The sequence below is a fragment of the Notolepis coatsorum genome (assembly GCF_963971535.1).
Source record: "Notolepis coatsorum genome assembly, chromosome: 17".
Classification (NCBI taxonomy): Eukaryota; Metazoa; Chordata; class Actinopteri; order Aulopiformes; family Paralepididae; genus Notolepis; species Notolepis coatsorum.
The window spans coordinates 2275120-2298927 of record NC_140181.1 but is presented as its reverse complement, the minus strand read 5'-3'; the positions used below and the strand labels follow the sequence as shown (position 1 = coordinate 2298927).

The 23808-nt window shown below is 47.5% G+C and overlaps 1 protein-coding gene across 3 annotated transcripts in view; it reads left to right on the top strand.

Annotated features, from left to right (window-relative positions):
* The window catches only part of fzr1b (fizzy/cell division cycle 20 related 1b), an 88728-nt gene that overhangs the window by 49623 nt on the left and 15297 nt on the right, over positions 1 to 23808 (top strand). For all 3 annotated transcript variants that reach the window (XM_084332963.1, XM_084332965.1, XM_084332964.1), the window contains exons 12-13: positions 10392 to 10496; positions 14496 to 14588. In XM_084332963.1, the coding sequence (XP_084189089.1) occupies positions 10392 to 10496; positions 14496 to 14588 (198 nt within the window). The remainder of the gene's footprint in view (positions 1 to 10391; positions 10497 to 14495; positions 14589 to 23808) is intronic.

The following is a 23808-nucleotide window of genomic DNA, read 5'->3' as shown; positions in this document are numbered from 1 at the left end:
GTATATGGAGAGAAAATGTTATTTTTTTCATCAGTCTGCATCATTGATTTGGGTATATGTAGATAAATAAATTATATTTTCATCACAGCATTGGTCTTGTGTAGTGTTTGGTGAATTTATTGTATATTTGCACATTCTCTGCGTACTTCACTTACAGTACTCTAATCACTGAGAAGTAGAATTGCTAAATGTGTTTTAGGTTAAGCACAGCAGTGTGTGTAACTGGTTCAAACAGAATTAAGTCATATGAAACGTGTTTCATATGGTAACAAAATGTAGTTTTTATAAATTAGTGTATGGTTTTGACAAGTGTTTAATTTAGCAAAGGATCTGATGTGTTCTGATAATTGTGTGTGTGGTTGTGCTAATTGTGTGTTTTGAAACACCGGGCCCGTTTTCAAAATCATGCTTAGGCAATCGAAAAAAAAACTGTATTGTGTGTTTCATTATATACATATGTTTCAGTCTTCTCATAAAAAAAAGATTAGATTTTTGGGTCTTTTCCTGCCTTTGGTCCGCTTTGCATTCACATCTCAAATGAACCGCAGCAGGGTTCACTTGCAAGAGTGAATGAGCTTTCACACCACCCCAAACCAACCGGACTATCCGAGGAAATGAACCAGGGTTCGATTAAAGCTTATTATAGGACACTGGACATGGGTATGGATGGCTCCAGGTGCTGCTGCGTTAAAGTGCACCACTTCAATATCTGTACTATTTAAAAGCACAGTGCAGGACACACTCAAAGGTTATCGCACCTCAGAGATGGCAGTGGACATGTATGACAGGACAAAGGCCATATGTAATGGCCTTTGGATTGAGGAACATACTACCAGCCAAAGGAGGAAGCAGAAAAGGATGGACGAGTATGTAGTTGAGTCATCTTGTGGCACAAGCTCAGACCTCAGCTCAGGAGATCAGCTGAGACAGAGACTGTTCTATCCAGTCGTCGACAGAATGCTGCAAGAGCTTGAGAGCAGGTTCTCATGAGTTGGATAACAACTTATGAGAGGCATACAGGCATGTTATCCAGCCTCAGACCAGTTTCTCTCAGTGGAATTGCTGCAACCCCTCGCCAAACATTACAATATCCAACTACTGCCAGAGGAGATCACAGTTGCAAAGTGTTTCCTGGTCAGGACAGGCAGAGATGCAGTCCCTACTATCCAAAGTGTCTTTTCCCTCCTGGATGATAATAATAATAATAATAATAATAATAATAATAATAATAATAATAATAATAATAATAATAATAATAATAATAATAATAATAATAATAATAATAGGGGGGCAGGTGGCGCACGGAGATTACGTTCGTCACCAACACCGGGAGACACTAGGATTCGCCTGTTCGAATCCAGCTCCCGGCGTTGCTATCAGCTTGGCTGGCCTCTCACACTGATACAATTGGCTGTATCAGGGGGTGGGAAAGCTGAAGGGTGGGTCCTGGGCGTTGTGGACAGCGACCCCTACAGTTCGGTCGGGGCGCCTGCTCAGCGAGGGTTGGAACTGAGGAGAGATAGTGTGGCCTCCCACACGCTACACTCTCCCCGGTGAGAACCTGCGCGGCCAGGTTGGCCTGCCCCAGGCTGCACATGCGTCGGAGGAAAGCATGTGATAGTCTCCGGTCTCCCGGACCAACAGTAGGGGAAAGTACGCAACAACCAGGAAGGGTGGGATGGGAGAAAAATTGGGAAAAAGGAGGGGAAGAAAGATAAAAAAAAATAATAATAATAATAATAATAATAATAATAATAATAATAATAATAATAATAATAATAATAATAATAATAATAATAATAATAATAATAATAATAATAATGCATTTGATTTATAAGGCGCCTTTTTTTTCTTTTTTTTTTTTAGATGAAGGAATGGGTACAATAGGAGACACGCCTCCAGTTTTTCAAACGTTTTTGACACGCCTCAGCTTCTGAGCTGAAGGCGTGTTTTTGCGGACCTCCCAAACTTTCAAACTTTTTAGATGAAGGAATGGGTACAATAGGAGACACGCCTCCAGTTTTTCAAAAGTTTTTGACACGCCTCAGCTTCTGAGCTGAAGGCGTGTTTTTGCGGACCTCCCAAACTTTCAAACTTTAGACTGTTTTCTTTATACGTTTTTCTTTTTCTTTCTTTCTACCACAATACACGGCCACTGATGGATCCATGGGACTTGGTAAAGCACTATGGACCCAACTATGACCACTGATAAAAACGTAACTACACTAGCGTTATAAGAGCTAAACATTGCTACCTACAATACAAGTGCATTGGTTTAGTGCACTTCCGGTTGCCACTGAGCGGAAATGTTTGTGCGGACCTGTTCTCCCAAACTGGTAAGCAAATGACTGTTTTTACGTTATTTTCATTTTTACGTTACTATTATTATTATTATTATTTTTTTTAAACATTGATCTTAACTGATCACTATGACTTTATTGCTTTTATCGTTATATATGCCTATAATTGTGTACAGCACTTTGAGCTACATGACATGTATGAAAGGTGCTTTATAAATACTTACTTACTTACTTACTTACAAAAAAAAGTCCACAAATCGGTGAATGAAAGAATTATAGGATCAAATGAAAACTACTTACTAAAAATTGATGTTTAAAAGTACTAAAAACCAACAACAAACATTCAGCACAGACAATGGGAATGCTGACATAAAAAAAAAAAAAAAAAAGGTAAAAAAGAAAATGTAAACTATTTTTTTTTTTTTTTTTAAGTTCCGGGGCTAGGAGAAAAACAGGATTTTATCGATACTACTACTCTTATCGATACTGCTTAACGGTTCGGTACTTTATCGATACTCTTATCGGTTCTTTTTTATTATTTTGCAAGAAAAAAAACAATTAATTAAAGGATAACTCCACTATTTTGGGAAATTAGCTTATTTAACATCTTCCCTGGAGTTAGACAAGAAGATGCATACCTTTTTTGTCTCTGTGCGTGCATTTTAGCTTTGGGAATAGATGCTCCGTTAGCATAGCTTAGCTTCATCACTGGAAGTGAGGCAGGACAGTAGCCTTACAGTGCCTTACAGTGTATTGCAAGGTCTGACATTGACCTAACTTGATATGCATGACCTTGGTGGGCTCTAGGTCAACTCCTGAAAAGGGGGTCAATGTCAGACTTTGCAATCAAAAGTTAGGGGGCTAATAACCCTTGCCATAATTTCAGTGCGCCCCTAACTTTTGATTGCAAGGTCTGACATTGACCCCCTTTTCAGGAGTTGACCTAGAGCCCACCAAGGTCATGCATATCAAGTTTGGTCAATGTCAGACCTTGCAATACACTGTAAGGCACTGTAAGGCTACTGTCCTGCCTCACTTCCAGTGATGAAGCTAAGCTATGCTAACGGAGCATCTATTCCCAAAGCTAAAATGCACGCACAGAGACAAAAAAGGTATGTATCTTCTTGTCTAACTCCAGGGAAGATGTTAAATAAGCTAATTTCCCAAAATAGTGGAGTTATCCTTTAAGAACAGAATCGACATTGCTTTATTATTCTTTTATATAACTATATAAATATAAATAAATATTATTTCTTCCGCAGCAACAGCAGCAGCAATGTTTTAAATGTGTCTGAATTATAGACTTTTTATAATTAACAACAAATGTAAGATAAAAAAGTTGGAGTCATACAATACTATTTTGATTGACAGTCGATCTGCCAATTACGTCACACCGCTTGCACCCACCTCTTCTTCTTACCACCAATCGGAAGCTCTCGTTCGTTTATTTACTTCCGGATTGTCAGCCATTATTCTACTCGGAGCAGCTCAGGCTAATAACGTTAGCTCCCCGCCAGCCACATTGACAAGTACCAGCGCTTATACATTACTGGCAAATGTCTTGTTGCACTAGACCCAGACTTTTGAACGTTTCGTTCTGTCCGCCATGATGAGAGCAGAGCTGTCTGTACTCTGTAGCCTACAACAGCACCCGTGTGTGTGTGTGAGTGAGTGAGTGTGTGTGTGAGCACAGCACAGCCCGCTCCTCGCGCAGGCAGAGAGAGACCGAGGGAGGAGAGATATAGAAAACGGCCAACAAGATTAGTTTGCGACGTTTAAATTCCTCAAAAAATTCCTCAAAAAAAAAAACTCCATAATTTCTCGAGTACCGATAGCAGTACCGATGACGTCGGAGCTTATAAATACTCCGTCTTTTCTAATATAGTACCGGTTCCCGTTTAGAACCGGGGTCCGGGGGTCATCCCTACACACTACAGAAGGTTAACCGTTCACTACCACACTACAGAAGGTTAACCTTTCACTACCACACTACAGAAGGTTAACCTTTCACTACCACGCTACAGAAGGTTAACCTTTCACTGCCACACTACAGAAGGTTAACCTTTCACTACCACACTACAGAAGGTTAACCTTTCACTACCACACTACTGAAGGTTAACCCTTTCACTAGCACACTACAGAAGGTTAACCCTTTCACTACCATACTACAGAAGGTTAACCTTTCACTACCACACTACACAGAAGGTTAACCTTTCACTACCACACTACAGAAGGTTAACCTTTCACTCCCACACTACAGAAGGTTAACCTTTCACTACAACACTACAGAAGGTTAACCTTTCACTACCACACTACAGAAGGTTAACCTTTCACTACCACACTACAGAAGGTTAACCTTTCACTACCACACTACAGAAGGTTAACCCTTCACTGCCACACTACACGGTTAACCTTACTGTATGTAGTGTCACCTAGAAAGGGTTAACTCTTTGGTAGTGTGGTAGTGAAAGGGTTAACCTTCTGTAGTGTGGCAGTGAAAGGGTTAACCTTCTGTAGTGTGGTAGTGTAAGGGTTCACAATAATTCACAAATGAGCGCCATTTTGCCACAGCACAGTTCCATGCACACTTTGAGCCATGATCTTTTACAAGTCCTCGCTCTTGTGCCAGAGAAAGAAATGACGAAATATAATGCAGCCCATTGTCTTGCACTCTTTCCTGGAAAGTCACTACTAATCGGACAAAATGGTTCCTGGAAACACTGAACAGACACTGAAACGTGTAGACGCGAGACACGAGAGCCCTTGGGCCTCAGAACACATTAAATATATAAAGATGTTGTTGTGCGGTACACGTGACTCGTCGTGATGCCCTCTTTGTCAAACCTTTGAGAGCCTACACGTAGGGCTGGGCGATTCATCGATTTGATCCATTCATTCGAATTGATGATTCATTCCATTTTCACACAAAATTTAATTTTGAATTTTTTTAAGAGTCACCTTTTATTTTTTACAAATAAAAGTTAGATTTGCACTTTATTAAATTCATTCTTGTTTGATGATCAAGAGGCACCTTTTATTTGTTTTAAGTGACGTTTGGTGAAAAAGCAAGTTATTGCACTATGGGGACCAATAGGGACATTCATCTTTGTTTGATCAAGAGTAACCTTTTATATATATATATATAATTATAAAAAAAATTAAGTGAATATTGGTGAAAGTTAGGTTTGCACTTCAATCCCAATAGGGAAATTCATCTTGGTTTGATACTTTTTTGTGTCAAATAAAAACAAAGCTTATTTGAATGATTTCCTTGGCGTTTCTAGTTTTTAAGAGAAAGAAAATCGATTAAAATCGTAAATCGGATGTGGTGTGAAAAAATTGGAGATTAAATTTTTAGGCCATATCGCAGAGATACATCTCTGCTCAGTCTCCAGCTTTTTGTGAAAACCAGCCGTAGGACAAAGTCGATGGAGCCAGAGAGCCACTCGTCTCGACGACTCGACAGTCGAGCAGCTAGTCGTGAGACAAGTGGCTCCTCGTGCTTTTCTTTAAACGGTCTGGGCAGATAAAACCATCTGGAAGAGGGGAACGAGGGGAATGTACCTGGATGGAGAAAAGACAGTTCTTGGCCGTTATGGCGATGGTGATTAACTGTACCGGGCAGGACGTACTGAAGAAGAATCGGAAAATAGAAGTGACAGTGACCACTAGAGCTGTCCCCGAAGCCTGTTTTTGGGCTTCGAACTTCATAATTTTTTGTTTTTTAATAAAAAAAAATATATATAGGCCTATATATATAATATATTTTTTTTATAAAATATCCTCAAACTAAATCCTCAATTTGAATAAAGTGATTAATCTGACTAAATTAGTCTTTTTTATGACGTGTCATATACTATAATAGTATAATACTATAATATTAGTGTAGCCTAATCTTTATCTGCAACTGTGAAGAAAAACCCCATTGGTTTAAACAGAATGAATAGACACATATAAAAAAAAATATATATATATATACATTTTATTTGTCATTTTAATTAAAAAAATAATAATTCGAATGTTGATTTAGAATTCGAACGCCAACGTAACGAACGAAGGTCCGAACATTCGAACGTTTGGGCTCAGCCCTAGTGACCACAGCTCTGAAAGTTAGCTCCGTTATTAGTTGGGGAATATTTTGTGGAGGAAGTCACTGTATTCATCGATGGGATTTAGATCATGAATTCCGTGTGAACGATGATAACAGTTGGTGCTCCGTCTGGTTGCAATTTGCCATTTACAGTAACACTAGCCCAGCCGACAAGAGGTCACATGACCCCTGGGCGTTTTCAATAAATGTGTCCTCGTCACTCGGTCGAGCTGCAGCTCTGTCACTCAATGACTTTTCCTAAAAGTACCCGTTTTATCTGCAGCACGGTTTCTGAAACTTCAAAATGACTTCAGGAAAATGTAATTAGAACGTTATTTCTGCTGAGCGGCCACCTCCCTCCCTCCTTGACCCTCCCTCCCTCCTTGACCCTCCCTCCCTCCTTGACCCTCCCTCCCTTTCACTCTCTCTCTCTCCCTTTCTCTCTCTCCCTTTCACTCCCCCCTCCCTTTCTCTCCCTCCCTCCCTCTCTCCTTCTCCCTCCCTCTCCCCTCTCCCTTTCTCTCCCTCCCTCCCTCTCCCTCTCCCTCCCTCTCTCTCCCTCCCTCTCTCCTTCTCCCTCCCTCTCCCTTTCTCTCCCTCCCTCCCTCCCTCTCTCCTTCTCCCTCCCTCTCCCTTTCTCTCCCTCCCTCCCTCTCCCTCCCTCTCTCCTTCTCCCTCCCTCTCTCTCCCTCCCTCTCTCTCCCTCCCTCTCTCCTTCTCCCTCCCCCTCTCTCTCTCTCCCTCTCTTTCCCTCTCTATACCTCCCTCTCCCTCCTTCTCCCTCCCTCCCTCCCTCCCTTCTCTCCCTCCCATCTCCGTTGGAACAGACGAAAGTCACAGCACTTTGCGAGCGTCTAGCGCAGGGGTGGCCAACCCGTGGCTCGCGAGCATCATGTGGCTCTTTTCCCGTCAATGTGTGGCTCTTCCATCCAAAAATAAATAAATAATAATTCTAATATTTTTCTTTTTATTTATTTTTTTGTCACTCAAACCTACATTTAATTGTGGTAAACCTCATATTTTTATATTCAGAGGTAATTATATAGTTTACACTGTTTATCTTTCTCATATTTCTCATATAAGCTGTCGGGTCATCTGACGCGTTCCCGGCGGGAATTAGTGGCATTTTCTCCATGGCTGTGCTGGTGTTAAACATGGCCGTGCCGGTGTTAGACATGGCGGTGCTGGTGTTAAACATGGCCGTGCTGGTGTTAAACATGGCCGTGCTGGTGTTAAACATGGCCGTGCCGGTGTTAAACATGGCCGTGCCGGTGTTAGACATGGCGGTGCTGGTGTTAAACATGGCCGTGCTGGTGTTAAACATGGCCGTGCTGGTGTTAAACATGGCCGTGCTGGTGTTAAACATGGCCGTGCTGGTGTTAAACATGGCCGTGCTGGTGTTAAACATGGCCGTGCTGGTGTTAAACATGGCCGTGCTGGTGTTAGACATGGCCGTGCTGGTGTTAAACATGGCCGTGCTGGTGTTAAACATGGCCGTGCTGGTGTTAAACATGGCCGTGCTGGTGTTAAACATGGCCGTGCTGGTGTTAAACATGGCCGTGCTGGTGTTAGACATGGCCGTGCTGGTGTTAGACATGGCCGTGCTGGTGTTAAACATGGCTGTGCTGGTGTTAGACATGGCCGTGCTGGTGTTAAACATGGCTGTGCTGGTGTTAAACATGGCCGTGCTGGTGTTAAACATGGCCGTGCTGGTGTTAGACATGGCCGTGCTGGTGTTAAACATGGCCGTGCTGGTGTTAGACATGGCCGTGCTGGTGTTAGACATGGCCGTGCTGGTGTTAAACATGGCCGTGCTGGTGTTAAACATGGCCGTGCTGGTGTTAGACATGGCCGTGCTGGTGTTAAACATGGCCGTGCTGGTGTTAAACATGGCCGTGCTGGTGTTAGACATGGCCGTGCTGGTGTTAAACATGGCCGTGCCGGTGTTAAACATGGCCGTGCTGGTGTTAAACATGGCCGTGCTGGTGTTAAACATGGCCGTGCTGGTGTTAAACATGGCCGTGCTGGTGTTAAACATGGCCGTGCTGGTGTTAAACATGGCCGTGCTGGTGTTAAACATGGCCGTGCTGGTGTTAGACATGGCCGTGCTGGTGTTAAACATGGCCGTGCTGGTGTTAAACATGGCCGTGCTGGTGTTAAACATGGCCGTGCTGGTGTTAAACATGGCGTGTTAAACATGGCCGTGCTGGTGTTAGACATGGCCGTGCTGGTGTTAAACATGGCCGTGCTGGTGTTAGACATGGCCGTGCTGGTGTTAAACATGGCCGTGCTGGTGTTAAACATGGCCGTGCCGGTGTTAAACATGGCCGTGCTGGTGTTAAACATGGCCGTGCTGGTGTTAAACATGGCCGTGCTGGTGTTAAACATGGCCGTGCTGGTGTTAAACATGGCCGTGCTGGTGTTAAACATGGCCGTGCTGGTGTTAAACATGGCCGTGCCGGTGTTAAACATGGCCGTGCCGGTGTTAAACATGGCCGTGCTGGTGTTAAACATGGCCGTGCTGGTGTTAGACATGGCCGTGCTGGTGTTAAACATGGCCGTGCCGGTGTTAGACATGGCCGTGCCGGTGTTAAACATGGCCGTGCTGGTGTTAAACATGGCCGTGCTGGTGTTAAACATGGCCGTGCTGGTGTTAAACATGGCCGTGCTGGTGTTAAACATGGCCGTGCTGGTGTTAGACATGGCCGTGCTGGTGTTAAACATGGCCGTGCTGGTGTTAAACATGGCCGTGCTGGTGTTAAACATGGCCGTGCTGGTGTTAAACATGGCCGTGCTGGTGTTAAACATGGCCGTGCTGGTGTTAGACATGGCCGTGCTGGTGTTAAACATGGCCGTGCTGGTGTTAAACATGGCCGTGCTGGTGTTAAACATGGCCGTGCTGGTGTTAGACATGGCCGTGCTGGTGTTAAACATGGCCGTGCTGGTGTTAAACATGGCCGTGCTGGTGTTAAACATGGCCGTGCTGGTGTTAAACATGGCCGTGCTGGTGTTAAACATGGCCGTGCTGGTGTTAAACATGGCCGTGCTGGTGTTAAACATGGCCGTGCTGGTGTTAAACATGGCCGTGCTGGTGTTAGACATGGCCGTGCTGGTGTTAAACATGGCCGTGCTGGTGTTAAACATGGCCGTGCTGGTGTTAAACATGGCCGTGCTTGTGTTAAACATGGCCGTGCTGGTGTTAAACATGGCTGTGCTGGTGTTAGACATGGCCGTGCTGGTGTTAAACATGGCCGTGCTGGTGTTAAACATGGCCGTGCTGGTGTTAAACATGGCCGTGCTGGTGTTAAACATGGCCGTGCTGGTGTTAGACATGGCCGTGCTGGTGTTAAACATGGCCGTGCTGGTGTTAGACATGGCCGTGCTGGTGTTAGACATGGCCGTGCTGGTGTTAAACATGGCCGTGCTGGTGTTAAACATGGCCGTGCTGGTGTTAAACATGGCCGTGCTGGTGTTAAACATGGCCGTGCTGGTGTTAAACATGGCCGTGCTGGTGTTAGACATGGCTGTGCTATAGTGTTAAACATGGCCGTGCTGGTGTTAGACATGGCCGTGCTGGTGTTAAACATGGCCGTGCTGGTGTTAAACATGGCCGTGCTGGTGTTAAACATGGCCGTGCTGGTGTTAAACATGGCCGTGCTGGTGTTAAACATGGCCGTGCTGGTGTTAAACATGGCCGTGCTGGTGTTAAACATGGCCGTGCTGGTGTTAAACATGGCCGTGCTGGTGTTAAACATGGCCGTGCTGGTGTTAAACATGGCCGTGCTGGTGTTAAACAGAACAGAAGGTTCCTCTTCAGGTTTTCAGTTTCAGTTTGTTCTCGAACCCGGTCGAGTGCCACTCTGTGTTTGAGTTCTGTTTTTATTCTTAGTTAAATAAAGGTATTCAACTCGCAACCCCTACCTCTTCTGTCTGTTCAAGGTCTGTTGGAGAACTAGCGTCATGTGTTTTACTAAATGGTTTCTCTTCTCTTCTCTTCTCAGGTCAGCACTCATGGCTATTCTCAGAACCAGATCCTCGTATGGAAGTACCCATCGCTGACCCAGGTGGCCAAGTTGACGGGACACTCCTACAGAGTGCTCTACCTGGTGAGTGGACTTCACCAGCTGGGCTCTCGTGGCTGCGGGCGCATCACAGCCGTGGCAATATTCCTCATATTCCACTGGTTTATATATTCATAATATTCATATTTATAAAAAATATTATATACACACGTGGATAGTTACACTATAACATAATGTCAACGTTAGATATCACCTCTGCTTCAATGCTGCGGTTTCTTTGAATACCTTAGGCTTAGGGTTCCCAAACTTTTTCAGCTCGAGACCCAAAAGAGAAATTTGGTGTTTCCCCCGGGACCCAAACTTACAAAGATACATCATGAATTGCCATAACATACATTTATATAAACTACTGATAAAGAACACAACAAAGCATGAATTTCAAATGTATATGAAATGTATTTATTTAATTATAAAAGTACATCACAGCAATAATCAGAGTGTAATGTTAAGTTGCTCACCACCTCATAACATATGTACATACAATTTTGTAACACTTTTAAAAACAAACATGTTCTACTCCTTTCTATTTCTCACCCCTTTTTCAACTCTCCATTTCTTACCCCCTCCCTCCGTTCCTCAACCTTAAACCCCAACATTGAGCAACATTCTGATTCATTTGTACTGACTTATTTAAAATTCTACTGACCTGACATCATGCTAGAAGGGGTATAATATTTCATCTATGGCACAATGATCTATTCTGGGCTTGGTTTTTGAAAGTGCTATTTTGAGGTCATGCTGAGCATTTAGTCTGTTCCTGTATTTGTTTTTCAGGTATGCTAGAGTAGAAAACCCAGATTCACATAAGTATGTGGTGCCAAACTGAATCAACACATCTACAGCTTTTTTATTTAAAATATTTTATTTAATTTTTGTATTGGCGACCCACCTGGGGCACCTAACGAGGCCAGACCTGGGGCACCTCGTCAGAGAGGAAGCTTCCCAGGTGTGCTCTTATTGTCTCCGTTTATGGTTCGCTTTTCAGTTTTGTTTGGTTCTTGCACTGGTCAAGTGAGACCCTGCTGTTTTATTGTGACTATTTCCGTTGAATATAAAGGACTGTTTTGGTCCATCGGAAACTCGTTTTATCTCGGCCTCCTCTCGTTGGCCCGTGACATTGTGTTTCTGTTGTCAAACACGTATAATTGTATTTAGTGCTTGTAATCAAATAAAATGTATCTGTAAGGCCCGACAACACACGTTAATGTCCCCATGGGCCGGACACGTCTTCTTTAAACAAGTCAAGAAGAAACATCACAATAAATCAAGAACACAAAAACACCATAAAGTCCAAAAAATGTATCTCCCTTCTTGGATGTCGGTGATAGTAGTGTTGCAATAAAACAGGTGAGACAGTTGGTAAGCATGCACTCATACGCGTAATGAAACACAGATAAGTGCATGCAATAGCAACTGAACATTTTGAAAGATTAAAATAGAGCTGATAGCGGATCTATTTGAGGTGAAGGGGCGGCGCAGAGAGGGTCGCATCCTCCCGGTCATCATCACGGGACGTCCAACACTCCGAGACAGCCACTCACAGGGAGACAGGGAGACGGGACAGGCGTTAGACAGTTTGCGTGATTGTGATGGGCGGACATAACAATAGATACAAGTGGTAAGCATATACTGTATGTGAATAGAATAGATATATGTAGAACGCATATTATGTGAATAGAATAGAAGTACTTAACCCAGCAATGACTCTAAACCACGTTGACAGAAGGCGGTAAGAAGCTGATCCATGGCCTTGTGGTGCACGTAGAACAGTCACTGCAATCTTGGCCAAGACCCCGAGACATCCACCACCTTGGTCAGCGCGGTTAGAGAGTTCCCATGTTTGTAGTGGCCGGAGATGGAGCAATAAATACATGTAGTGAGCGTATGCATACATGGTGACAGTAGAATCACAGTAAAAGAAAATTGTGAAAATTGTGAAATTGAGTAATAGATAGAACTACTGCAAGCGTATGTATACAGGAGGGATACAAGACAATAGCTCAGGGCCGTATAATAATTTCTAAATAATAATAATAATAATAATAATAATAATAATAATAATAATAATAATAATAATAATAATAATAATAATAATAATAATAATAATAATAAAAAATAAATAATCCAGGGGGCAGGAGAAACCACTCAGAATTGGTCAGGGCAGGTATGGTTCAGCACTGCAGGCCAGACAGAAGACGGTATGAAGCTGTTCCATGGGGCCGGTTGAGACAGAGACAGAGGTTAAAAAGGTGCAGAAAAGCAGACATGGGCGCAAATAGACATCCTAACTAGACTAGACAGATTAATCTAAAGGTCAGTCCCCGACCAGGTGAGATCAGGGTAGGTTGAAGGAGAGAGAGAAAAGATGGGTCTTAAGCAGGGATTTAATCTAATTGTAACATTCCCTCTCCTCTCCCTCCCTGCTCCCCCGTCTCCTCCTCCCTCCTCCCCTCTCCTCTCCCTCCTCTCCCTCCCTGCTCCCCCGTCTCCTCCTCCCTCCTCCCCTCTCCTCTCCTCTCCCTCCTCTCCCTCCCTGCTCCCCCGTCTCCTCCTCCCTCCTCCCCTCTCCTCTCCCTCCTCTCCCTCCCTGCTCCCCCGTCTCCTCCTCCCTCCTCCCCTCTCCTCTCCCTCTCTCCTCCTCCTCCCCTCTCTGTCCTCCCTGCTCCCCCTCTCCTCTCCCCTCTCTGTCCTCCCTGCTCCCCCCTCTCTCTCCCCTCCCTGCTCCCCTCTCTCTCCCCTCCCTGCTCCCCCTCTCCCCTCTCTCTGTCCTCCCTGCTCCCCCTCTCCCCTCTCTCTGTCCTCCCTGCTCCCCCTCTCCTCTCCCCTCCCTGCTCCCTCTCTCTCCCCTCCCTGCTCCCCCTCTCCTCTCCCCTCTCTGTCCTCCCTGCTCCCCTCTCTCTCCCCTCCCTGCTCCCCCTCTCCCCTCTCTCTGTCCTCCCTGCTCCCCCTCTCCTCTCCCCTCCCTGCTCCCCTCTCTCTCCCCTCCCTGCTCCCCCTCTCCCCCTCCCTCCCCCCTTCTCCTCTCCCCTCTATCCCCTCCCTGCTCCCCCCTCTCCTCTCCCCTCCCTGCTCCCCCCTCTCCTCTCCCCTCCCTCCCTCCCCTCTCCCTCCCTCCCTCCCCTCTCCCTCCCTCCCTCCCCTCTCCCTCCCCTCTCTCCCCTCCCTGCTCCCCCCTCTCCTTTCCCCTCCCTCCCTCCCCTCTCCCTCCTCTCCCTCCCTCCCTCCCCTCTCTCCCCTCCCCTGCTCCCCCCCTCTCCTCTCCCCTCTCCTCTCCCCTCTCCCTCCTCCCTGCTCCCCCCGTCCCCTCTCCCTCCCTCCCTCCCCTCTCCCTCCTCTCCCTCCCTCCCTCCCCTCTCCCTCCTCTCCCTCCCTCCTCCCTCCCTCCCTCCTCCCTGCTCCCCGTCTCCTCTCCTCCCTCCCTCTCTCTCCCTCTCCTCCCTCCTCCTCTCCCTCCTCTCCTCTCCCTCCTCTCCCCCTCTCCCTCCCTCCTCCTCTCCCTCCCTCTCCCTCCCCTCCCTCCTCCCTCCCCTCTCCTCCTCCCTCTCCCCCCTCTCCCCCTCTCCCTCCTCTCCCCTCCCTGCTCCCCCGTCCCCTCTCCCTCCTCTCCCTCCCTCCCTCCCTCCCCCTCTCCCTCCCTCCCTCCCCTCTCCCTCCCCTCTCCCTCCCTCCCTCCCTCCTCTCCCCTCTCCCTCCTCTCCCCTCTCCCTCCTCTCCCCTCTCTCCCCTCCCCTCACTCCCCTCTCCCTCCTCCTCTCCCTCCCTCCCTCCCTCCCCTCTCCCTCCCTCCCTCCCTCCCCTCTCCCTCCCTCCCTCCCTCCTCTCCCCTCTCCCTCCTCTCCCCTCTCCCTCCTCTCCCCTCTCTCTCCTCCCCTCTCTCCCCTCCCCCCCCCTCTCTCTCCCCTCTCCCTCCTCTCCCCTCTCCCTCCTCTCCCCTCTCCCTCCCCCCTCCTCTCCCTCCCTCCCCCCTCCTCTCCCTCCCTCCCCCCCCTCTCTCTCCCCTCCCCTCTCTCCCCTCCCCCCCAGGCGGTGTCACCAGACGGCGAGGCCATTGTAACCGGTGCCGGAGACGAGACCCTGCGTTTCTGGAACGTCTTCAGCAAAACCCGCTGCACCAAGGTACAGGACGGGGGGGGGGGGGGGGGGGGGGGGGGCGCACATTATGACTAGAGCGTGAACGCTTCGGGGCATATACTCTATATATACATAACCATGGTTTTATTTCAGACATGGAGGCACTTTGTATCTGACCTCTGGTGACCTCGGCGCTGCATTTCCCCGTCACCTCTGCTGTGGTGCGACGGCACCCTGCGTTATGAGCAGCTCTGGCCGCGCTCGTGCTCCGACCCCGTCCGCTCCGTCCGCTCGGTCGACCCGTCTCTCTGCCGCCAGCCTACACCACCACGGTGGGCCCCCCAGTTGCTCTAATGACCAAAGCAATTCACAGTCTCTCCAGTGGGTGGCCCCGTGAGGCCCCTTGATTTCCCAATGTGGCAACAACAACAACAACAACAACAACAAGAGGTGGAAGAGTGTTGAGCGGCTGAGCGCAGTAGCGGCAGCCCGGGAGGCCTGAATACTTTCCACAACAAATTCGTGTTTCCGCATCTCTGATTGGCCACGCGCGTTTTCTGGTCATGTGACATGTGCGCCAATTGTGGGACCGCACGTTTTTGGATGGTTAAGCTTAGGCGCTCTTTCGAAGTTGGTTAAGGTTAGAGTTGTCTTAGAGCAGGGCGATAGAACGCCAGCCCTGATTCCAAACTCTAACATTAACCAACTGCGAAAGAGTCGCCTAAGCTTAACCAGTGATAAACTAGGCTGTTACAAAGGGTCAGATTAAACCGAATATATATATTTATTACTTGAGATATATTGTATAATATTTGTATATCGTCTGATATCCTTGTATATTCTTTGTATATATACACGGAATATCCCTTTACCTAGGTACAGGCCAGACCATAATATTCGTTCTCCTATTGGACAGCGACCCCTAGGCGCCAACGGCCATACCCCCAATGGCAAGTTCAAAGCCACCGTCAGACATGTCTCAACATGTCCAGGTTTGCGCAGTAATACGAGACAGAACTGAGGTTGCACTAGATTATTCACCTTACGTATAAATACGTCGCAGGTGAATACAGAAGCACTTAGACCAAACGTTGAAGCCTTCACCACGATACAACGTGCTGTGAAGTGGGCCTTTTTGCCCCTAAATAGAGCCTTGAGAACCGCTTGCGAATAGATAGCTAAAGTGTCAGAGTTTAACGCTGTATCGTCGAGTTCGACTTATTCTATTGTAAAGTAATAGTCTATTATTTATAGTGTATCGTGCGGCTACCGTTCTACAGTGACCAGCATTACCACCGGTTCGTCGTACTCTAGCTAGTGCACTTATCCAGGCTGGGCGGCCTAAACTCGTGCCGCCATCCGAGGAGTCCTAGACGAGAACCGTTGGATATGTACACCGGAGAACCTACACCGACGAATGCAGAGCCTTTTCCGGCTGGATTATATTGCTTTGGTACTGTGGCTGCTGGAGCAGAGAACCGTCTACCCCACTGCTGTGTGGGATCTACCCTGTGAGGAGCACCATCGAGCCCGCCTCTAGGACCCACAGAGGCTGGCTAGCTTTCATCCATGCTGACGTGCATACTGGAGTATAGCTGTTGCTTTGTCTACGGACCAAGGGATTATTGCACTGGCTCCTGTATCTGGAGCCTCTTTATTCCGCGTTGATCCAGACTTTGCTCCCGAACATTCCTCTCCCCTGCTGGCTTACAACCGGAGGGAACCCCTTAGTATCTCCAGCTGACTACGAGTGTGCCTTATGTAATTCTTATGCTACAGGTGGCGTCAGTTAGACCCATCTTATTATGCTCATGGACTTACGCTCTTGACTTACTTAAGTGTTCTTCGCCTTACAAGCGCGACCAATAATTCTCATTCTGTAACCTATCGTTGCTGCTCTAATAATAAATACCTCTAAATAGAACTTTCTTTGTCAAGCCGTATTCTTGTGTGGGTGTTCACCAGATATACCGTGTACTGAACAACAGATGTATGTTTATTTTGCAGCAATTCTTTGTCGTTGCCGCTATCTTTAGAGTTACAGCCCCTCACACTCCAGTTCTCAGGCTGCAGCTGGTTTGAAAGCGAAAGTAAACAGGCTTCTCTGCTGGCTGTGGCTCCAGGGGAGTTGAACAGTTCTGGCTCTGCTAGTTTCTTTTCTATCTTTTGGCGCTTTTTTGGTGGACAAACCACCGCACATGTGCACCGTGACTCGTGACTGGAGTCTAGCTCTGCTAGCACACATAGCCTACTGTGTACAGACGGTTTCAAACTGTAATTTAAATTAGAAAGCAAACAAAATAAAAGAGAAAAATACATCTCAATTTGGTCAGTATTGTCATTTGGACAAGCAAAGCCATTACTTTAAGTTGCAGGCAAGAAAGACAAGTCTGTCCACTGTCTCTGGTTTTAACACTGCCCTGTTGCAGGTCAAAAAAAATAAAAATAAAAGATTTGATATTTTCTAAATTTTTTTATATTTTATATCGCGATAATTATCGTTTTATCGCCCAGCCCTAGTCTGCCTCAGATATATATATAACTAGATGGTGCAAGGCGGAGTCTCCAGCATAGTTCACCGGCGGCCATCTTGTCACAGGCAGCACGCCCACTCATAACATGCCCACGCATGTACTATTATTATAATTTTTTTATCTTTTTTTTTATTGTGCATGTACTATTGAAATAACCATAGCTTGCACAATTTTCAACCGATTTTACAAACGGTTTGGTTTATTACAAACATTATTAACGTGGCTATGATTCAGGATGCTTGGACATGTTGAAATTATTCTCATATGAAAGTTCATTATAAGTAGGCAGTATGATAACTACATCTGATAACTACATTGAAAATCAATACCGTCAAAATCACAGATGCGCTTTAGTTTCTATTACAGTGAAACAAAGTTTTGAGTGTAGTGCACACACGCGCCAGCAGAGGGCGAGACCAGTCCTCACTAGTGGAGCGAGTGGATCACAACGGTGTTCACGGTTTACGGTAATGTTGCGACAGTGCTGTGAAAATACCGTAAAGCGTTGTGGTAACGAGAGTTGGTTTGTGTTGTTGTGCACTGGTGGAGCAAGCAAATAATCTGTCTCTTATTATATGTGAACTAAAGAGTACAAGGTTTACACAACAGCCCCCACCCGCGTTTTTATTGTATTTGTACCTGTACTATCCTCTTGTCAGCTGTTTATCTCTCTGTGAGCTTGATTAACTAGCGTTAGCTCACGTTAGCTAGCGTTAGCTCCGCGACTAATCTTAGATTACCCTGAACTAAATCAATGACTAGGTTTTAGGTTATAAAGCATTCAAGTAGTTTTCACTGCACATAGAAGTAGCCAAACAGCGGGAGCATTTCGGGAGCATATGACCAAAACCCAGGCAATTTCGAGCCCTTAAGGAATCAAATAGTCTGCCATGGCTAGGCTACATGCTAACGCTAACAGTGCGGGCTTCTGGCTACCATTCTGAGAGCTAACGATAGTAGCACCGTGATTTGTTTACTTGGTAACACAGGTTGCCACCCCCCCGCTGATGAAAATGAAAGTCATGCCGTCATATACCGTATACCGGGGTATTATGTCAGCAAGGTATGACGGTGTGAAAAAAATGATACCGCTCAAGCCTACTTTATATATGTCTATGGTCTGCCTACCATGCTGACGGTGATCCCTGTGCAGCCAGTAACCCTTTCACTACCACACTACAGAAGGTTAACCTTTCACTACCACCCTACAGAAGGTTAACCTTTCACTACCACACTACAGAAGGTTAACCTTTCACTACCACACTACAGAAGGTTAACCTTTCACTACCACACTACAGAGGGTTAACCTTTCACTACCACACTACAGAAGGTTAACCTTTCCACTACCACACTACAGAAGGTTAACCTTTCACTTCCACACTACAGAAGGTTAACCTTTCACTACCACACTACAGAAGGTTAACCCTTTCACTTCCACACTACAGAAGGTTCTGTTTCATTAGGGGATCCGCTTGGCATCACTAATGCACTCCCTCGCGTACGTGCACGCGCACTGAATAAATTCCACAAATGTACCTTTAATACCAGTATTAGTCTGACCACACCCCTCATCAGCTTACCTTCATAAGCAGGTGTGTGGTCACCTGCTCTCCTCCTTCTCGCTTTCACCACAAGGAAGTGCCTCGGTAGTACCCCACTTGACGTGTTGAAAAGAGTTGTGACGAGTCTACATTGTGCTTAATTTTTTCTTCTCTCATATCTGTTGTAAAGAAAAAGTTTGGGTCATAATGTATTCTTCGGAGAGTAGACCCGCTAGACCTACTCTTCACCAGCGGTTCTCCATTCCCGCCTCCGTCGTGCGTTCTGGTGCTGGGCTGTTGCCACTTTCGTGGTTGCCGACCCAGCCCAGGAGACAGCCGATGGATAGTTTGCCTCTCCGAAGAGCCGAGGAGTCGGTGCCGTCGCTCCGGCGGTGGCCTGATCTCGACTCTGGTTCCTCTGGTTCCAGGGAATCGTCCGTTGGTGAACGGGGGGTTGTCTTGGAGCCGGAGGATTTGCGACGCAAACCTTTCGCGTCTGCCCGTTCACGTCGCAAGATGGTAGCATGCAGGCGCGAACGGCCTGGTTTTGGGGAACTGCTGGAGACCAGCGAGGATGCGTCCGGCTCTGGATTTCCGATGGAAACTGAGGACTTCATGGAAGAGTCGGACGGATTCTTGTTTGATGGTCCCGTGGAGGAGAGTATCCCTCCTATCCAGGAAACACCGGAGGGGGGAGAAATGGCTCCGTGGGACTCCTTGTTCGAAGATGTCGAGGAACCACCTTGGCCTCATCAGCAGGATGCCCTACTATCGGCCACATCAGACTGTGGCTCCTTGACCAGTTGCAGCCTGCTGCATGTGAGGGATGCGGGTTCGGTGGAGGAAGGTCCGCAGGGGGAACTGCAGGCTTTGTTTCCCGAGCTCATGGCGGTAGCCGCCGCCGCAAACGGCATGCCGCTGCCATTGCCTGCTCCTGTCCCTGATGATCTCATAGGTCATCTCTGGCAGCGTCGCCCAGTGAGAGGGGTGGACGTTGTCTACCCATTTTTCCCCTCAATGGGGGCCTATGTTCGTCAGGGTCAGGCGGTTTCCAACATCATGGGACTAACCCCCACCTACGTACCAGTTACGCGGGTGTCGGGGTTAGTCAAAGGTATGAGGGAGGGCGTGCCTCGGCTTGATAGTCCGATGGCCGCTCTCCTCTGTCCGGATATGGTGTGGGAACCCTTATGCAAGCCGGTCCTCCAGGGTAGATCGGCTAGGCGATTGGCATATTGGGGTGACCAGTCATTCATCGCTGGTACACAATCGCTGGCTGCGGCGTCTAACATCGCCCACCTAGCTAGATTTGTATCGGGGATTATGACGGGCGGCACGGATCTGACCGAGGTAAAATGCGATCAGATCACCCAGGCGTCAGGAGCTGTCCTGCACCTTACCCAGGTGCTGGCCATAGCCATGGGGAAAGTGCGCGCCCTGGCCACCCTGGGCCAGCGTCATCTTTGGTTGGAGCAGGCCCGTGTGCCGGAACGGAAGAGAGCCCCTCTTCTGACGGCCGCCCTCTCCGACGCTGGTCTGTTCGGGAAGGCCCTGCGGTTGATGACCTCAACATGCAGAGAGATGGCAGAGGAGAGATCCATCCTTCAACCCCATTTTCCGCCTCCCGTCCTTGCCGGTGGAGTCAGAAGGCTTCCACGACGTCGAGCTCCCTCCGCCGTGCCTACCACTGCCTCCGCCGCCGCTGCTGGCCCTTCCAAGAAGGCCAGGAGAAGAGACGGCGCTTCTGCTACCGCCGGCCCATCCACGACCGGAGGAGACGGTAGGGAACGTCGAGACCAGCAGACAGTAACCTACCGTCCCTCCGGGGCTCCTCGGGGTGGCAAGACTCGAGCGGCGCGAGGTGGCAGACGCCGCTGAGAGTGACTTTTCCCCTCTGTGTCCCCTCTCCTTTACACCCTCCCCGGCCCCTCTATGATTGTGTTTTTGTGCCTTAAAAAACGTATGATAATAAAAAGTTCCCCGACATAAGGGGGACTGTTTTTTGGCCAAACAAACTGTGTGTTTCTTCAACAAATCATATGGTGGGGTTGTGTAAATATGAATCTGCACTTTTACGTTGTGAGATGAGTCGTGTTGTGTTACGAGATTAAACAAGGTCTGCAACATACACTCAGTCATAGGGGGTTCTATTAGCCTGACGCTCCACATGCAGGTAGAAACTGGTGTTATTCCGTTGCTTAAACTAAGTATATGTGTCTCACAATGCTGTTGTGTTAGTTGCAGTAATACTCGTACACACACGTTCCACGGCCTAGCCGTTACTCTCGGTCAGCGTTTTTGCTATGTACGACATAGTCAACGGGTGTAGGATTCACGCTAGTGGTCTGCAAGGGCCTTGAAATAAAGCCCGAGCCCTGCCCGAGCCCGTGAACTTCAGGCCCTGCCCGAAAATAAGCCCGGCTGTAAATAATATTTTAAGCCCTAGCCCGCGTGAAAACCAGAAAAAAATTATTATTATTATTATTATTAAAATATAATTTTTTTTGTATTTGTTTTAAATATTCAAAACATGGTTTTATATGAACGTAATAAATAAACAAAACTAAGAAGCATTTACATAGCCTGTTTCGCAATGCCGTCTCTCCCAGTGCTCGCTTATATCTCTGACTCACACATCAGCCATGTAAAACGTATTGAAGGCTATAGAATCTTCTTTGACACACACACACACACACACACACGACACACAATAGCCTACTCAGTCAAACAAACAAACAGAAAACAGAAATCAGATTTCGAGCAGAGCAACGTAATGAAAATCACAACAAAACAGGTAGCGAGTCGAGACCCAGCAAATAATAACATCACTCACCAGACGTCAGCAACGCGTTGAACACCGTTAACAAAACCGGCTACATACATCCCAAGAACAAATTAAAACGTTCGCCAACTGGCTATATTCCAACACAACCAATCGAGTTGAACTTGTCCCCTGAGTTCTCCCTGCACGCTGCAGTAATTACATCCAAATGTTTCTCTGGCGCAAAAGAGAAAGCGAATCTTAAAACGAAGGTTATCCTATAACCCTAGTTATATGGGAGAAAAAAAAAAAAAAAAAAAAAAAACTGTGGTGCCCGGGCCCGGCCGAGCACAAATTATTTATAAAAAAAAAAGCCCTACCCAGCCCGAACCCGCCGGGCCCCGTCGGGCCTGGGCAAGGTTGCAGTGCACTAATTCACACACATACGACTTGTTTTTGTTGTAAATCCTGTTCACATTTTGTGGGTAGCGGGCATTGTATTAGCTTACGCTATACATTAGCATTCTACCGGAGGTTTTCAAAATGGCTACAGTTGTTTTTTGTGTGTAGGGAAAGAAGGGTTTTTTGTGAGGGGGTGTCGAATAAACCCCTCCTTCCCACTTGATTGGTTTAGGAGATTTTATCTCTTCTGCTGAGCCAGTCAGGGCCGAGCCGTTAGGACGTCTTGGCAGGGGGGGGGGGTTATCCTGCCGCAGGGTTTCCCCCCGTCGTAGCGGTGTTGCTATGGCGACGCCTTCCATGAGTTACAGAGTCTTAAGGTGTCGAGTTAGAGCGTAGGGCTCACGGGTCTGCTGCGCTCGATTTATGTGTAACTTGAGTCAGTTGGTCACGTGACTCACAGTTGTCTTTCTCATGACTACAACTCGTGTGGGAAGGTTTCTGGGAGGGTCTAGTCTTTACTCTCTGATTAAAAAGAGTGACTAGATGTAAAATCATGTGAAAACGGGTTTTTTACTCTCAGCTGTGCAGTTGGGTTCATACGGGTGATGCTTCTTCTTTATTATTATAAAGAGTTGGATGTGTCTATATGAATTGAAAAAATGGGGGCCCCTGATGGAAACAAGACTAACGTCTTTCTCAGGTCTGCCTCCCCTTACCGATTGTGTGTATTGCGCCGTACTGTGTTGTACCCTTTCTGCAATCTGTTGGTTAAAGTTTTCATTCATTCATTCATGGAGTTGGTTGCATCCCGCCCTCTTGTCGTTCCCCTGGGCGTCTTGGGGATTCAATAAGATGGTCTAAATAGCCTATTATTGATGTGGATATGCCCAACGCACACATAGTGCTAGCTCAGGATGTTCTGTTGGACATTAGGTAACTGACTGGCGCGCCTTGATTGCTTGGGGTTAAAACAGCGTTTTTATAAAGCAATTGGGATGGGGGTTTTTCCTCTTGACGCCCTGTGTGGTTGTCGACGGGTTCTCGTTCATATCAGGGGATGATAACGGAATGGATCTGAACATATGTGGAAGGGTCTCACGCCCTGGGGGTGGGCCGCCGGGCGCGGTTCGCACCGAAACGTCTGAGTGGTGCCTTCTTTTTATGTTTAAGATCAACACGCATATCTGCCCCTTCTCCTGGAGTTGGCATGTCGGCGTGGTTAGGGCACGGGACTGGTTCTGGTCGCGCTGGTCCGGATCAGTTAAACCCGTTGTCCGCCGGGGATGCAGATCTGCTGTTCTGGTACCCTGAGGGACTTGGGCTTTTTTCAGGGGGAAAAATGCTAGGTCGGTCCGGGTGTCACAGGGTTGAGCGCTATGGAACCCTTGTTGGGTACATTGTATTCTCTAATGGCTTACGGCCGTGCCAACCTGTACGCGCCCGATCTCGGCCGCCACGCAGGTTGGTCTTGGTTAGTACTTGGTTGGGTGACCTCCTGGGAATACCAAGTACGGGGTGCTGGAGCTGGTTTTCCATTCTTACGCTCTTCTCTTACGCATGGCGAAGAGGGGCCTGTTGGGGTGGTCTTGACCTCCTCGGGGGACCCTGTGCTCCCCGTATCACCGGGCCCGGTCCGAAGTAATGTTTTCGTTGACCCGTAGGCCCGGGATAACCCTGTTGGAAACTGGAACACGGGCTGCGGCAGTGTGTTTTGGAGTTTTTTCCTGAGGGGTTATGGGACCAACCACTGCATAGGGTAACACCTGGGTGGTTGGTTCTCTGGTGTGTTGCTGCAGTGTCAACTCCCGGGTTAACCGGTTGAGGGTGCCCCTGCACGTTCATGACGTCTGCCAATCGTGTCAGCCTTCTCTGCCTCGACCCCTCTGGGTGGGTTTTTTTTAAATGGAGGCTTGGTCATGCAACAACGCCAGCATACGCCCCTTCCGCCGGGGCGGCTGTGTTCAGCTGTCCTTTCTGGCGCCTGTCTCGTCCGCAGTCTCCAGGCTAGGGTTAACAGCCTGTTGCCT